The 17,682-nt window shown below is 36.9% G+C and overlaps 1 protein-coding gene across 8 annotated transcripts in view; it reads right to left on the bottom strand.

Annotated features, from left to right (window-relative positions):
• LOC110023194 (anaphase-promoting complex subunit 1) overlaps positions 1 to 17,682 on the bottom strand; it is a 160,504-nt gene that overhangs the window by 3,858 nt on the left and 138,964 nt on the right. For 7 of the 8 annotated variants that reach the window (XM_020722477.1, XM_020722481.1, XM_020722483.1 and 4 more), the window contains 5 exons: positions 9,535 to 9,675; positions 9,072 to 9,245; positions 1,169 to 1,232; positions 943 to 1,082; positions 702 to 859 (listed from right to left, as the gene is read on the bottom strand). In XM_020722477.1, coding sequence (XP_020578136.1) covers positions 702 to 859; positions 943 to 1,082; positions 1,169 to 1,232; positions 9,072 to 9,245; positions 9,535 to 9,675 — 677 coding nt within the window. The remainder of the gene's footprint in view (positions 1 to 701; positions 860 to 942; positions 1,083 to 1,168; positions 1,233 to 9,071; positions 9,246 to 9,534; positions 9,676 to 17,682) is intronic. The other variant, XM_020722480.1, reaches the window with a different exon arrangement.

Below are 17,682 nucleotides of genomic sequence, written 5' to 3'. Positions count from 1 at the left end.
GGTGGCGGGGGAGTGGTGGTGTGGTTGTGTTCGTGGTACGGTCCCCAAGTCATGCGCCACTATCATTGTCAATGCCATATTATTGGTGATTACTACTAGAGACTAAAAGCTTGGAAAATATCAAATCTATGTTGTGCTTTCTAGTGCAACATATTGTGGACCCATGCTGATTTCATATAGTCTAGTCAAATGAACTAGCAAGTAAGGTTTTTCTCAGGATATAATGTTATTTGTAGTCTTAATAGTTCACATTTCATTGGCAACTATGATATCAAAATAAGAAAAGGACCAACATGGTCTCTATACTATTTGCAGGGAACTTAAAAATCTCAAATAATACGAAAGGCCAATTCAGTCCTCAAACTATTTAATAGGAAGCAAAATGATCTCCCAGCGAGACTATTGTAGTCCAAATTTAAAGAGGATTATGACTATTTTCTATTTTAGTCCACATTTAAAAAGGCTTAGGGCTATTTAGGTTAGCATTTTAATAATTTGGGGAATAACTTGGCCTTTTTACACTGTTTAAGACCAATACTCGGGGGACCATTTTAATTCATTTCTCATAATTGTTACAACAACGAATTGAAAGAAAAACCTCATTGAACAGAAAGGGAAAGCTTCCAAAGACCAGAAATGCATTCACCAGAAAAAAAAAAAAAAAAAAAAAAACCAACAAGGGTACGAGGGTTGGTACTTGCCCATTATTCCAAGAGGACTCACAGCAAACTTCTGCAAAAGCTATCAAACTTGGATCAGCTGAAAAGGTGCCTACCAATTGACCAACTTTATTAGAGCCTGGCTTGCATTCATCCCTGAATCTACTGGAAGAATTGTTTAAGCTTGGTTTATCAAAGACCTAAAATCAGGAAAAAAAAGAAGAAGACAATTTCTGTATTATAGCACGTTCAAGAATAGAGAAATAAAAACAAGTAGACCAACCTTGTGCATTGCCCGAGAGAGCAGAGACTGGCATCCAATCGGATCATCCACATATGAACAAAATCCAACCTTTCGTTTCACATAAAGGAGGCCACCATTAAGAGGATAACTCTTCACTGCATAATTCAGCCAACTTTTACCTTTTGTAGAAAACAATAAATAAATATATTAGCCGTGACTCGAACATTTTTATATGGATATGTAAGTAGAATTTCTATTCAAATACCTTCATGCAGAAAATCTATCACTTGAGGCCAATATCTTGGCCCACAAACTCGAACGTTCTTCAGCTGGAAAAAAAAAATGAATTACCCATTTAAGCATGCTTCATACAGGTCGTTTAATTGGTGGGAAAGAACAAAAGCCTTTCTTCCATTTAAGGGTGATTAAATCATTCTATTCCATAGAAGAATAGAATCCCTAAATAGAAACAAAATCCAGTTTCTCTTTCTAGAAACTTTAGTGGTTTTGATGTTCTCTCTACTGCTGCTTCTTTAATTCTTTTATCATTACTACTAATATCATTTTCGTGATTGTCTTTGTTGTCATTGTTACATTTCAACTATGCCCTAAAAATGTGATGACTCCTATGGAGCCTCTGCTATTGTTATTATTGACCGACATTTCATCTCAGAAAAGTTCAAAAATAAAATTGTTCAGCTCAATTATGTTCCTACATGACTTCAGACCACTCATTTTCTCACTACATATGATCAATCGTGATGAATTGAAGTCAAAGCTTACTTTTTTACAATATATATAACCCAACTTGAGGAAGACTATTGGAAAGTGGCAATTCGCATTAGGAATGAACTTATTTTCTATCGTCAGAATATATTTCACAAATTGTGTTCCCTTTATTAGATATTTCTTTTTAAAGCCATTTTCTTATTTTGGAGGGATTCTTAATTGGCTTCATTTCATTATTATAAATATGTAGCAAGGTGAAGGCAAGCGGGAAATAAAATTCTTTCCAGAATTTCTGCATGGTACCAGAGACACAAGCTGCTATCGCCTCTTGCTCAAAGCCACTGTTGTCTCCTGCACGAAGCCACTGTCATCTCTTGCTCAAAGAGAAGGCACTCATATGCAGACACACGACCGTTGTCGTCTCATTCTTGAAGGTGAGAGAGTTTTGAGCAGCAACCTTCACAAGTATTGTCTATTCAAATGGAACCCTCTTCCAGTTCGAAAAAATCGCCCGCCTCTTTCATTCAAACGGATCGTAGAACCATTTGATAGAACGCTCCGTCTGAACGTCCCATTAAGTTCATTGACTGCAACCTCTCGTGAATCATCCTCTCTTCTTTCTTCTTGGATTCGAGGGGTCGATTGAAATAGAATATTCTTCTTTGCCTAGCTGCCATCTCATATGTAGCGGACCCGACCACCATTCACTGAGCTCTGAACGCGTCAAAACCGAGAGTTGTGCACCATTATCTAGTTTTTGTTCACTCATCCAGCCAAGCAGTATAAAAAAGAGTCCTTGACCAACGAAAATATAGTTGTGTAAAATTTATAAAGTTGACTCCACTTTATAACAGTGCAAAAAACTTGATGTGATATTTTATGAATAATAACATTAAACGCTTAATGTTGGTATTCTACGCAAGTATACGTATCGTTATCAAGTAATATAAGACTTTCTATTTAAGTCCCACATATCGATCCCACGAGAAAGATTTAAATTTGAAATGATAAATTAACTAGGAAATTCACAGAAATAAAAAGAAATTACTGTCACTAATTTCGAATGTTTAAAATACTATCAATGCTAAATAATTTGACTACTAGCAGAATTTAAATGCAGAGTTCAAAATAGTAACTACTAAACTATGTTTATGTGATGAAGTTTTCTAATATGAAAAAACATCTTTCCCACTACAATGAGCTTTTTGGTGAAATTAGATGAGATAAATGATTTAAATTTGTATTGGGTCAAATATGAGCAATTTTAATTCTCTACCCTGATTCAGTGTTATAGAAAATTATTGGCTAATCTTATGTTTAATCCTTAAATTCGTTGTTAGGCTAGGAGGATACTAACTCCCACTCCAGATCTTCTACTTCCCTTCCCCTGAAGGTTAACTCTCGCTTTAGTTTTTAAACACTAAGATCGAATTGAAGATTTTTAGTCTGTCACCTCAGAAATATCCAATTCTACACCCAACAAAATATATTTTTCTATTTATTTGCACTTAATTCCATGAATGAAATACTTCTTCATAGACTTAAATGTGATTCTCTCTGTTGTATAACTCATACTCCATTTCTCGGATCATATGTTTCACAACATATTTTAACAATTTAATTGATCAGATCGAAAAGTAAAAAAGAGCGGAGTTGAAAAACCATCACAATTTATTTTATATTTTAACATTGACACATTTAAATTATCTCTTCATTTCACCATGTCTCAGAGTAGGGAGAAAGATAAAGGAAACTACTCAGACTTCATGAGAAAGTTCATACAACAATAATAAACAAACAACACTTATATGAAGCTCTTTCTCAAAACAAATCCCTTGTAGTCTCTCTTAAAAAATATAGAAAGAAGAAATCTTTCACTTCTCTTCCTCTCCAACACTTCTTAGAGAAGAATTCACACTTAAACTCACCACAAAAACTCAAAACTATAAAAAAAATAACTAACTAAAGGTGTGGAATAGAGTGGAATGATGTAAAGTGGCAAGAAGAGATGCGAAGGGGTGATGGATGGCTGAGAGGGGCGATGGAGGAGAAGGAAATGAAGGAAGGGCCCTTTTCTGATCAATTTCAGCTATAAATAGAGCCTGAGGCCGGTTCTCCAATAGGTGCATCCAAAAACTCTTCAAAAAGCGTCCAAATTCGTCGAATCATCTAGAAACAGGGCCCGCACCGACATATATGAGAACCCGTGTCAAACGGCGCCGTATATGTCGGTCTTCGCCCCTCTTGGTTCGTCTTCTCTGCCAAATTCGTCGAATTCTTTCACATGATATTTTAACACTCACACTTGGTTGGCTGCAACTAGACATATATGAGGTTGCTTCCTGGAAATGCCCTAATAAATTTGCCTTGTATAGAAAAATCATTGAACAAAAGAAGACCATCAAATTCCTTCTTGAACTCAATAAAGACATAGATGAAGTCAATGAAGAATCATGAAAATTAAAACCTTTCTTACCATTTAGGAGACATTTACAACAGTTTTAAAGAAGGAAAGCAGAAAGAAGTTAATAATGACAAACAATCCTATCCCATCGTCTGTTGAAGGGTTAGCCGTGTACACGTAGAACTCTTCTCAAAATAATAAGTCCAAGAAAGGGAGACCATAGTGCGATTTTTGTAAGAAACTTGATCATGTGAAAGAAACATGTTAGAAATTACGTGGAAACCCTACAAATTGAAATCCATCAAATGGAAGACATGATAGGGAAATGCAAATACTACTGTCAGAGTTCAGTCCACTCATTGTCGAGCGAATTGAAGCATCACAGAAAATGTTAGGTCATGATTACAAATCTGGGCAAGCACCACAACCCTCTATTGAGAAACCGACCATTTTGTTGGCACAATAAGGTATCTTACCCGATGCTCTTATTGTTCAAAGTAATAAATTAAAATCTTGGATAGTTAGCTCATCTTCAAAAATTACAACTCATGCACCAGTCACCTTGCAATTCGAACAATTGACAGTTCACTCTATCAAGTAGCAAAAATTGAATCAACAGAATTGACAAAGGATCTTCACATCTACTATGGTCTTTATATTCCAAAATTAGATTACAACCTACTCTCAATCAACAAACATACTCGTGACTTAAAATATGCTAGTAAATTTTATTCCAATTTTTATGATTTTCAAGTAGTGGATTCGAGGAAGATTATTAATAGTGCTAAGAAGCATGGTGGTCATGTTTGCTAAAAAATTAATCACACGGTACACAAGTTCATCTGTCAAGCTGCACTTCTGAGTCTAGTTCAAAATCTGTTCATCTAGTTTATAATTCCAAGTTTGCTTTAGTTGAAAATCTAAGTCATGTTAAGACATTGTTGCCTTGGTCATCCAAATTTTGTTTGTATTGAAAAAATGTTTCCTCATCTGTTGATCAATAAAAAATCTACTTTCTATCAATGTAAAACATGTCAACTTGCGAAACTTAGTAGACATATATTCAAAACTACAATACAAGCCCTCAAATCCTGTTGTTGTAATTCACAATGATATTTGGGGACTCTCCTAAGTTAAAAATATAAATGGGACACGATACTTTCTATTTTTTATAGATGATCATGCTAGAACGACTAGAACATTCCTTATGAAAGATAAATCTAAAATCACTAATATATTTCAATCCTTTCACTAGAACAATTCCAAAGCTAAATTTAAGTTCATAAAACAGATAAAGCTAAAGAATATTTTAATTTCATACTTGTTCCTTATATTTCCAAGCATGGTATTATTCATATAAGTTCTTGTGTTGATAATCGTCAACAAAATATGGTCGCTGAGAGGAAAACAAACATTTACTTGAATTGACCCATGCCATTATGATCTTTAATCATGTGCCTAAACACTTTTGGGGGAAGCCAAACTCACAACCACATATCTTATCAATAAAATGCCTAGTCGTGTCCTAAAATTTCAAATTCCTTGTAATATTCTCATGGAATTCTATCATATCCACTCCTTTTTTGGCTTACCTTCGAAAGTTTTCGATTGTTCACATCCACCAACAACACCACATCAAACTTGATCCCAAATCTCTCAAGTGTATTTTCTTTGGTTACAACTCCAACCAAAAAGGATGTTATCTTTTTTAAACTAGTAAAATATATAACTCCATTGATGTCACCTTTTTTGAGAATCAATCTTACTTTTCTAAATCTGAAATTCAGGAGGAGAATTTGAGGGAATATCAAAATTGAGCCTTTTTTAAGACACTCAATCTAAATGAAATCCAACCAATTAAACAACCAAACCAAATCTCACCACTCATCCAGCTCCACTTGAAGAACCAAAGTCTATTACTAAAGCTGCCCCAATTGTCTCTACACCACCTCGACTTGACACTAGTGATCAGGAACTTTGTGTCTATACCAGAAAAAAAAGAGCACTGAGCACGTAGAGGACACCATGCAGATCAGGAGTTGTGAAGAACCTGAACCAAGTCCTCCTACATTTGATATCATAATGGTATGCATTTCTTATCTAATGATCGAAAGTGCACTAATCATCTAATTGAAAGATATGTAGCTCATGAGAAATTGTTACCATTTTATTAAATTTTATAAAAAATATTTATAGTGTGCATATTCCCAACTGTATTCAGGAGGCAAAAAAATGTTCCATTCATGGAAACAAGCTACTGAAGAAGACATTCGAGCTTTAGAACATAATAACTTATGGACACTTGTATAGTTGCCTATTGGGAAAAAATCGTGTAGGTTGCAAATGGATATTCATGGTCAAGTACAAAGGAGATGAAAGGGTGGAGTGATTCAAAGTCAGATTGGTAACCAAGGCTTCACTCGTCATATGAGATTGACTCGCAGAAAACCTTTGCGCCTGCTGCCAAGCTTGATATTGTTCGGGTTCTACACTCTCTTGCAATAAATAAAGATTAGCCTTCTTGAATGAGGAACTTGATGCAGAAGTTTACGTGACCAACAGTAAAAAATGCTTTCTTGAATGGGGAACTCGATGCAGAAGTTTCATGACCATACCTCTAAGTTTAAAAATAAATTGAACAATAGGTTGGGTCAATCACCTCGTAACTTAATTTAACAAGTTTGCTAAGACTGTGATTACAAACGAATATCCTCAATGGCAAACTAATCATATGATGTTTGTTAAATCAAATATTAAAGGCAAAATTGCAATTCTCATAGTATATGTAGATGATATTATTTTGACAAGTGATGATTCAGAGGAAATTAACATACTAAAAAAGGTGCTTGCAATAAAATTTAAGATCAAGGATCTCCATAATCTCCAAATTTTCTGGGAATAGGGGTGGCTCGGTCTAAGGATGGAATTGTCATATCCCAAAGAAAATACATCTTAGACCTGTTAAGTGAAATTGGTATTCTTGAGTGTAAACTTGCTAACTCACTCATGAATTCCAACAAAAGGCTGAAAATAAGTGAAAAAAATAGTTCAGTTGACAAAAGAAAGATATCAAAGACTCATGCACAAACTACTTTACCTATCACACAAAAGACCTAATACTGCATACTCAATCAGGGTAGTGAGCCAACACATATATAATCTAAATGAGGATCATTTGGACACGGTGAACACAATGCTGAGATATTTGAAGATGACAGATGGATAAGATTTACTCTTCAAAAGATCTAAGAACAGCGAGATTAAGAAATGCACAAATACTAGCTGGGTTGGAGAGATAACTGATAGAAAATAAATCACTGGTTATTATTCAAATGTTTAGGGTGATCTCTTCAATTGGAGAAGTAAAAAGTAAGCTGTTATCTCTCAAAGCAGTGCATAATCTAAATATCGTGCTCTTGCACCAGGAATATGTAAGGGAATGTGGACTCAAACACTATCAAGAAAACTTAAGGTTGAAATAAAAGATACAATTAAAATGTTCAATGATAGCCAAACAACCATTAGTATAATAAAAAATCATATGCATCATGATAAAACAAAACACAGAAATCGACCAAGATTTCATCTCAAACAATATTAATAATGAAATTGTTCAACTCAACTATGTTTTTATACAACTTCAGACTCTGATCTTCTCACCAAAGCGTTACCAAGAGTCAATTATGATGAATAGAAGTTCAGTTTAGTTTGTAAAATATATACAACCAAATTTGAGGAGTGTTGAAAAGTGTCAATCTACATTAGGAAGGAACTTATTTCCTTTCCTCAAAATATATTTCATTAATTGTTTTTCATTTGCATTTAATGAACATTTTATCAAATTCAAGTCTGGTTTATTTATGCTTCTCTCTCTCTCTCTTCATGCTTCCTATTCTGACGCCTATTAAATAACACCTCCCGATTCTTTCTCTTCAAATCTCCTACCCATTTCTCTCTAACAAACAAATAAACTCCCTAATTGCTTCTCTTATTTGTTATACCCCTCCATCTCTCCATCTACTCAAATAACAAACATAATCGAATCCACGCCTTTCTTATTTGGCCACATTTTCACTATTCTCAAACCTATCCAGTCTCTATCAATCACTCTCTCCACCTAACCATCTTGTCTCTTTAAAAGCATCAAGTTCTATTTCTTTTTGATTCTTAAGATAACCATCCCTTTCTTTACCCCTAATACAACAGAAACGGATTCTAATTTGAGTGTGATTTTCTATGCATCTCACTTCCATTCCAGCTATTGTGCCGTACGAAGCATGGATAAGGGATACGGCATGACACAAACACAGACACTGCCATGATAAAATTGCAAAAAACAGAATACAATACTATGAATATATTGTTTTATTTAATAAATTATTAATATAAATATATAATTTTCTGCTATTCTATTATCAAGACACCACATGATAAAATATAATATCATAAATAAATTTTCTTATGATGAAGAATAATAAAACACAGATAATAATAATAAATTTATCAAAAAAGCATTCATCCATGTCCTATTATATATCGGCCATATCCTTGCTGTATCGCTGTGCCTGCATCACATAGGAGCCAAATTTATAATTACAAAAATCTTGACACAATTTGTGGTGTGTAAGAGACGTGTAAGTCCGTGTCGGGGTCACGTCTGTATCTTACATGCATCCAACACAGATACAAAAGCCATTTAGAAGTCTTCATGCTACATAGATTGTGCCTCATAGGTTGTGCCGCTAAGACTACATACATCAACTCCTCAAGAACCCCATTTTGACAGAAAGTCCCATACAATCTGTCTTTTTTCAATCAATTAGTTTATTATTATCGTTTCTAATACTACTATTAATTCAATAATATTTACACCACCATTATACTTTTAGTTGTTTGTGTCAATACAGCAAATTGTTAAATGGGTTCAGAAAATTATGAATGAAAGTGTTTCTTTTCAGTGGTGCTAATAGTAGGAAGCTTTAAGAGAAAATAAAGAACGGGTTAAAGTTAGCCATGAGAATCGGCAGCAACATACCGTTGATCTCTCAGGAAGAATACAAGGCGTTACTTCACTATAGCTAGTCTCTGAAAACTGATCAGTTTCTAGGACAGTCACCTCAAGAGAACTATAAACAGGCAAACCAGTGTCAACATCTACAGTTTGCAACCAGCGAGACTCCGCAGCAATGACATACAGATGCCTGAATGCCTTAAATAGCCACCACCAAGAAGTTAAATACAAAAAAAAAAATAGGGACATTTACATACATACCACTACATTCCTATATATTTACATATCTACATCTAAACTTTATTTCTCACATTTATACCACCTAAATCTGTCATATCACATAAAAAATACCACCATTAAGTTTAAAAGGATGAAATACACTTTTCCATGCATAGGTAATGTAAAAATTGAAGTTTAGAAGCAAGATAGGTAAATATATAAGAATCTTCAAAAAAAAATTTATTTTTCTACAGTTAAAAAAACAGACCTGCAGATGGCAACGGTTGTCATTTGGTCCGGTAGGCAGACGTGGATAGAGAGCTATAAGCAAAGCAGCAACAGCGCTGTCTCTGGTTGAAAAGGTTCGCACGCCTCCTCCAAGAAACAAGAATCCAATTGCCAAACTTATCTACATAGTTGATAAAGCATTGGAGTAGAAAATTAATATTGTTTTACAAACACATGTCAGCAAACTTAGTGAAGCCATTGCACAGGCCAACAAGTTATAACTTAAATAAAAGGAAAAGAAATCCTGCTTGAGCAGCACTCAAAGAACAAACTTCCCGCATGTAATTGCTCGAGTTCAATTTTTCCTTGAAATAAATTAAAGTAACTGATCAAGTAACTCATGCTTGAAAATATTAAGGGTAAATTACGTATATGCCATGATTCCACAGTTTAACCAAATAAAAATAGGAAAAACAAATATTATTACTGAAATCAAATAAAAGCTTACAACCAGACAACTAAAATAGAAAATAACAACAAACACAACACACAAACCCAAACTGGGGTTCAATCCATGAGCGGTGGTAGTCGATTAAGGGGAATGGATGGTGCTGTGAGACAGACACATTTAGAATTTCTTACATATTGTGTAAGGATATCTACACCGAATGCACGAATGCAAGCTAATTTCTTCTTACGATACATGTGATATTATTTTGTTATGATACAGATGAATATACATATGAAATTAATTGCTTGAATGTATTCATGTTGTTATCCCTATGATATATGTAATGCCTCATTGTAGGAATTATATTTTATGAAATGCATGATGAATGTTTGCTACAAATATCATGACTTAAGAAATGTCACAAGGAATGATATGAGTAAACTATTATATGAATACTTGCAAGTACGCTATGTAGGGATCTGACATTCCTGACTCCTGGTGTCAGGCGACGACGAAATTCTGGAACAATTTTGATCAGACAGTGACAGAACATAGTGAATCGTTGGTATTAGGAGGAGCTACTGATAACTGCTCTGTTGGGGGGACAACATTTATCAATAGTTTATATGATCTTTGAGGCAGGGTGACGACCCATGATGACAGAACATGAAAATAATTCAGGCCTATACATTTACAAATGACATTACTATGAAATGACATTTATGAAACGATATTGCTATGTTTGCATACGATAAACAACTTATGAACATGCTTTGGTTTGTACTTATGTTTTTATGCTGACGATTATACATGTTTTACACAACAATCCTGATTTCTATACTACATACTTTATTTTTATATTCTATACGATTCTAGCATGTTGATTTGTGTGTAGACATGTACAGTTTCATATGAGTATACACGTTTCTTTTTCGTGTATAAAATTTTATTTTAGCCTTGATTATTTCTCAGAACTTGTTGTTGCTAACTTCACGTTGCTGCTATTCAGGTAGAGACAACGAGCACAGGGGCGATTAGACAGGTGTAATTTGTACAGCTTTTACACAATATAATTTTGGGAGCTTCTATATATGTTTAAGGTACATACCGTTATTATTTTGGATTTAATTGCTTTGTGTATTTTATATATTTTGAGATTATGATTTTTCACTTCTGAGCATGTACATTAATGAATTATGAAATATAATGTATCACATTTTTTTGTGACAATTTAGTGAAACAAATTCATCATCCACTGAGTCCTGATTTTAAAAATCTAAATGAGTGTTGGTGAGAATTTAGTCTGACATAATTGTCCGTCTGTCGCATCTCAGCCGACCCTTAAAGGGAAGGCCAATTGGGGTATGACAGGAGAGGAATACAATGATGGTGGTTGGAATGCAAAAAAAGCAACCGAGAACAGCAACTCTGGGCAACTGTAGCAAAAGCGAGAGGTGCGACAGCAAAGCGGAAGCGAGGCAGAGGAGATTGGAAAGGATAAACACCACTTCGAAAGCAAGATACAACCGTAACACCACTCAATCCTTTGATACAACCCTTGAATGGGGAAAGAGAGATGTTGTCGGCTCTGTCGAACACACATACACCAAAAACTGCCCTAAAATATGACAAGAGCAACATATATAGACCTAAGGTAACGAGGAGTAGCCCTAATAGGGTTGGCGACACTCCCACGAAAGAAAGAGGACTGGTCGGCCCTCAATCTATCTGGACTGAATCGATCGGAATCACACCTGCCGATATTCTGCATCCTTGTCCCTATTCGGGATGCTCCCACATCATGCCACCCAATCCTTGTATATTTACATGTCAACCACCTTAATTTTTTTTTTTATAGTTATACCCCCCAAATCTTTCATATCACATAAAAAATATCACATTTTTTACTTCTAAAAATGAAATACACCTTTTCATGCATAAGAAAGGTGGTATATAGCCAAAAATTGAAGCTAAGGTATTAGACATGTAAATACATAGGAAATGAGTTGTATGTATATAAATATTCCAATTAATAAATTATACGTGAATGACATGGGAATATGATAGATTTTGTAGGATGGAAAAAACAATAGCTCAAACTTCGCAGATAAATTTCTTGAAATTATGTCAAGAAACAAAGCATGAAGAGTCAAGTGTTTTATTGCTTAAGAAATGAAACATCTGGTGAAGCACAAACATGTATTTTATCAAGCAATGCAAAATCATTTTTTAATAAGGAAGATTTACTTACATACCACTAAATTTATATCAAGCTACATATCTAACACCGTGACGTTCGACTCAACTGGTTCAACAAAGGTGTCGGTCCAACAAGGGGCTGAACCAGCCGACCGATTCAAGAAACAATGCATGAAGAGTCAAGCGTTTTATTGTTTAAGAAATGAAACATCTGGTGAAGCACAAACGTGTATTTTATCAAGCAATGCAAAATCATTTTTAATAAGGAAGATTTACCTATATACTACTAAATTTAGATCAAGTTACATATCTAACACCATGTCGTTCGGCTCAACCGGTTCAAAAAAGGCGTTGGTCCAACAAGGGGCTGGACCGGCCGGCAGATTCAATGGACGTGAACTACCGTCTCCACCACCCCCCAACCCCCTCTCTCCAATTCTATCTAGCATTATATATACGCTGCTTGTGTGTCTTAGAGTTCAGTTTTTTGTTGATTTCTGATTTCTACCTCTAGGAGTCTCCCTTGTTAGGGTTGTATTCGAAGACGGTGCTCCGACTGTATCCTGCCTCGAGGTGGTAATTAATGCCATAATTTCTCATCGTATTCCTTCTCCCTAGCTCACTGACCTTCAGTGACAACCCTCCAACACCCTTCTAGTCGCCCGAACCTTGCCGCAAACTCCTCTAGCACCCTTCCAGACTTTACCATAATCCCTCCCAGATCTTCCAACCTTGCCGCAAACTCCTCTACATCTTCCAACTGCTACAACAACCCTTCCCAACCCCTCCAACAAGCAGCAGCAGCACCTCCACCATACCCATCTGCTGCCGATACACCTCTAACTCCCTCCACTGTAGCCATATTTCCTAACCGATTATCCCACATGTCTAGCCAATGTCCACCACTATCACGCTCACATTAGAGGGACGTTTGTGTTTTTTATTATTGTTTTGTTCCTGTTTCAAGGACATATGTTGTGATTTCTTTCAATTTTCAACAATAATATTCACATTATGTTGTTTTTTGAATTGAATCCATTATTATTTGGTATCAGAGATAGTCTAACCCTAGTCCTCCCATAAGGTTACCTAGAATCCACCTTAACCCCCACCAAAATTCTCAACCATCCCTTCCAAACCCAAACACTAAACCCTAAACAAGCCACCAGGGAGATACATGCCAGAATCTACCCAGGATAAGATATAACGAAAGATTTATCGACTTCAAAGAAGGCTAGTAAAGATCGATGAGCGAACCAATTGGGATATTTCCTTTGACAACAATCTGGAAAGTCAAAGAAGAGATATGAACGAGGATCTGAATCCGTTCCACAAGGAAGACTTTAGCAATAAGTAATACAGGCCCCGCCATTACAGAATTCAATATCAGGGGGGACGAGAGAAGAGTCCATATATAGATGATGCATGGATTTCGACATCAAGGTGTATTTGCCAAGGTCGATGGAGGTATGGATCCAAATGAATTTATCAAATGAATGCAATTTGTTGAGCGAATCTTTGAATATAAGGAAGTGCTAGAACATAAGCGTGTAAAATTAACAGTCATCAAGTTGAAGAAAAGCGACTCCTTGTGGTGAAAAAACTTGTAGATACAGATGAAGAGAGAATACAATGATAAGATTACCGAGTGAAAAATTAAGAGGAAAGAGATACAAAAGAAATACCTTCCTCATCATTATTGTCAGAACATGTTTCTGAGACTCCACCATCTGCAGCAGAGAGACTTATCAGCGAAGGAGTTCACGACACAGTTCGACCGGTTGCAGATGAAGTGTGAGTTGGTCGAGGCAGAGAAACACACCCAAGCTTGTTACTTGAGAAGCCTGAAGTTCTCTATTAGCAATGTTGTGCAGTTACAACCATATTGGTCACTTTGGAATGTCCAAACCTTAGCCTTGAAAGTGGAAAATATAGAAAAAACAAAGCAAACAACAATCTTCATTCAGACTGCAGTCCTCAGTCAGAAAGCCCCCAACTGTCCCGCAAGCTAAGTTGTTTCATTCACAAATCAACACGTCGTCGAGGAAGTGGAGAATGAGGAATCAGATGATGGTCCAGAGGAAAAACTTCTGCTCCAAGGTAAGGAGGGAGAGAGATGTTAGTCATACAGAGAGGCTTGCAGTCAGAGTCGGAAGAGATCAGCCATGGCTGAGGCACAATAATTTTCGCACCAAGTGTATGGTGAAGAGCAAAGTATCCAGTCTGATTATCGACGACAATAGTTGGGCAGATGTGGCGTCCATGTTGATGGTGAAGAAATTAGGATTAGCCACACAAAAACATCATCAGTCCTATTCTCTTACCAGGTTGAAGAATAGAAATGAGACACGCGTAGATCAACAATGATTAGTTGAATTTTCATAAAATAATAAATTACAGGAGCAAACGTGGTTCAATGTAGTTCCGATGGACGCGTGCATACTTTGTTTGTAAGACCTTGAACATTCGACTGTAAGATTCAACACAAAAGCTAAAAGGATAAGAAACACATCATGTTGTTATCTATTAATTATGCGAGAGGTGTAGACTACACAGAGAAGGTATTAGTCTCGAGGGCCGCCTTCATAGGCAGTTCGGGGTGATTAGTGGCACTGACACTAGTCATAATAGAGGGAACTGAGGAGGAGAGTGAGATATCAACACCGCTACATGACTTCCAGGACGTGATGACAGACAATCTTTCCGAAAGATTAGAGCCACTGAGAGACATTCCAACACACCATAGATCTCATACTCAGATCAGTGTTTTCAAATCGACATGCTCACAGATTGAGACTTGCAGAGTACAAGGAGTTGCAACGACAGGTATGAGATCTCTTTGCGAGAGGGTTGGTCAGAGAGAGTACAAGTCAGTGTTTTGTCCCCGCCATGATGGTACCCAAGAAGAATAGTTCGTGGCAGATATGCATTGACAATAGAGCCATCAACAAGATTACTATCAAGTACCAGTTCCCCATACCTCACTTGGATTATCTCTTTGGATCAATTGCACGAAGCTGCCCTCTTTTCTAAGATAGACTTATGCAGTGGGCATCACCAGATCCGGATGAGGCCATGGGAGGAGCGGAAGACCGTTTTCAAGAAACAAGATGACTTATACAAGTGGACAGTTATGCCTTTCGAATTGACAAACGCGCCCAACACTTTTATGAAATTGATGAATTAGGTGTTTCATGCCCACATTGAGAAATTTGTGGTGGTATGCTTTAACATCAGTCTGATATACAACTGATATGAGGAGGAGCACTTACAGCACCTGAGGGAGGTATTTGAGGTGTTACAAGCAGAAAAAAAATATGCCAATCATAAAGTGGCCAAAATAAGAGCCACTTTATGATGACCCAGGTATTCTTTTGGGTTATAATGTGTCAAGTGCAGACATTCATATAGATCCTACAAAGATCGAGGTCATTATGAGATGAACCACACTACAGTATTTCACCGAGCTAAGACAGTTTCTAGGACTAGCATTATGTTACTTGTGATTCATCAGAAGCTTCAATATTATCACCACTCCCTGATAGAGTTTTTGAATGGAAGGAAATTTCAGTTGATTGTTGCAAATTAGAATAGTTTCAAAGCACTAAAGGAAAAGGTGACCCAGGCTCCAGTTCTGGCATTACCTCAATTAGTTGTTCGAGCTAGAGTGTGATGCATCCAACATGGTAATAATAGCAGTCCTGAGTCAGGGAAGTCACCCCATCTTCTTTTTCAGAGAGAAGTTGAATGAGTCCAGAAGAAAATATTCAACGTACGACAAAAAGTTTTATGCTATTGTGAGAGCTCTTAAGCACCAAAGTCATTACCAACTGATGAGCGAGTTCACGTTGTTCATGGAACACGAAGCCTTTAAATTCTTAGACAGTCAGAGCAAACTAAAGAGCCGACATGCAACTACGGTGGAGTTCTTAACGTAGTTCCGGTTTGTACTTAAGCACAAGGTGTGGAGCCAAAAATTTGTAGTAGATGCATTCAACCGTCATCACTTGTCAATCACTGCGATGTAGACCTAAGTTGTAGACTTTAAGGTGTACGAGACAGACAAGGATTTCGGGAAAATATGGGAGCAATGTCAGAAGAAACCTACCAGGGAATACTACAGAGCTGATGGTTTCATGTTCTATTAGAGTAAGTTGTGCATTCCAAGATTTTCGTTAAAAGAGTTCATTGTTCATGTAAGCCGTAGTGGAGGAATTGCAAGGCATTTTGGCAGGGACAAGACTCACACTCGTGAAAGAACTACTTGTGGCCTCGACTAGCAAGAGATGTGCAGCGGCACGTTAGACAATGCCAAATTTGTCATGTGGCAAAAATCAGGGGGCAAAAAATACAAAACTATACACCCCATTATCAGTACCAAATGCATCATAGGTGGATGCTAGCATGGATTTTGTAGTGGGTTTTCCGAGAACACATCAAAACAAGAATTCAGTCATGGTCGTGATAGATCGATTCTTAAAGATGACACATTTCATACCCTGCCACCGGATACTAAATGCATCACATGTCGACTTGTACTTCAAGAAGGTTGTGAGGTTGTGCGGGAAACCCAGGACCATCACTTTAGACTGGGATGTCTAATTTCAAAGACACTTCAAAAGGACTCTGTAGAGAAAATTAGCAATAAGCTTCAATTCAGTTGCACGACCCATCCACAGACGGACGATTCAATAGAGATCTTGAAGATGAACCTCAGAAATCTGTTGAGATGCTTTGTCTGGAAGAATATTAAGCAGTGAGATATGACTCTAGCTCAGCTCGAAATGCTGACAACAGATTAGGCACATGCAAACAAGCCAAGGAAAAAGACGACCTTTAAAGAAGGAGACCTGGTGTGAATCTGGCTTTCCTAGTAGGAGCATTCAGAAAACTCAAGTTCACAGCAGAAGGACCATTCAAAATACTTTGAAAGCTAAAGGATAATGTCCATAAGATCGACTTGTCAGGAGACTACAATATTTCCACCATGTTCAATGTTGTGAACCGAACACTGTACTACGAAAACTCATAAGCTTCGTCGAATGAAATCAAAGCTCCCCAAATCTAAGGAGACAGACTTAGGGGCTTGGTTGAATCGACTTAACCAGTTCAATAAGGGTGTCGGTCCAACCAATTGGTTTAATGGGCGGGAGCTACCGCTCCTTTCCCACCCCCCTCTCCTACTCTATTTAGCATTATATATACACTGCTTGTGTGCTTTAGAGTTCAACTTTTGCTAATTTCTGATTTCTGCCTCCAAGCCTCCCTTGCTAGGGTTGTATTTGAGGACAGGTGATGTTTCGGCTGTATCCTGCTCCGAGATGGCAATTATCCCTAGGATTCCTCAACATATTCCTTCTACCTGGCTCACTGACCTTCAACCGACAACCATCAAGCATCATTTTAGCCACTCAGACCTTGCCACAAACCACTCTAAACCCTTTAAGACCTTCCACCCTTGCCGCAAATCCCTTCGACCTTGCCGTAATACCTCCTGAACCTTCCACACCTTCCAATTGCTACAACCACCGATCCCAA

This window comes from Phalaenopsis equestris, unplaced genomic scaffold (genome assembly GCF_001263595.1).
Source record: "Phalaenopsis equestris unplaced genomic scaffold, ASM126359v1 Scaffold000223, whole genome shotgun sequence".
NCBI lineage: Eukaryota > Viridiplantae > Streptophyta > Magnoliopsida > Asparagales > Orchidaceae > Phalaenopsis > Phalaenopsis equestris.
Note: the sequence above shows the minus strand (reverse complement) of the source record. Positions and strands in the feature narration are given on the sequence as shown.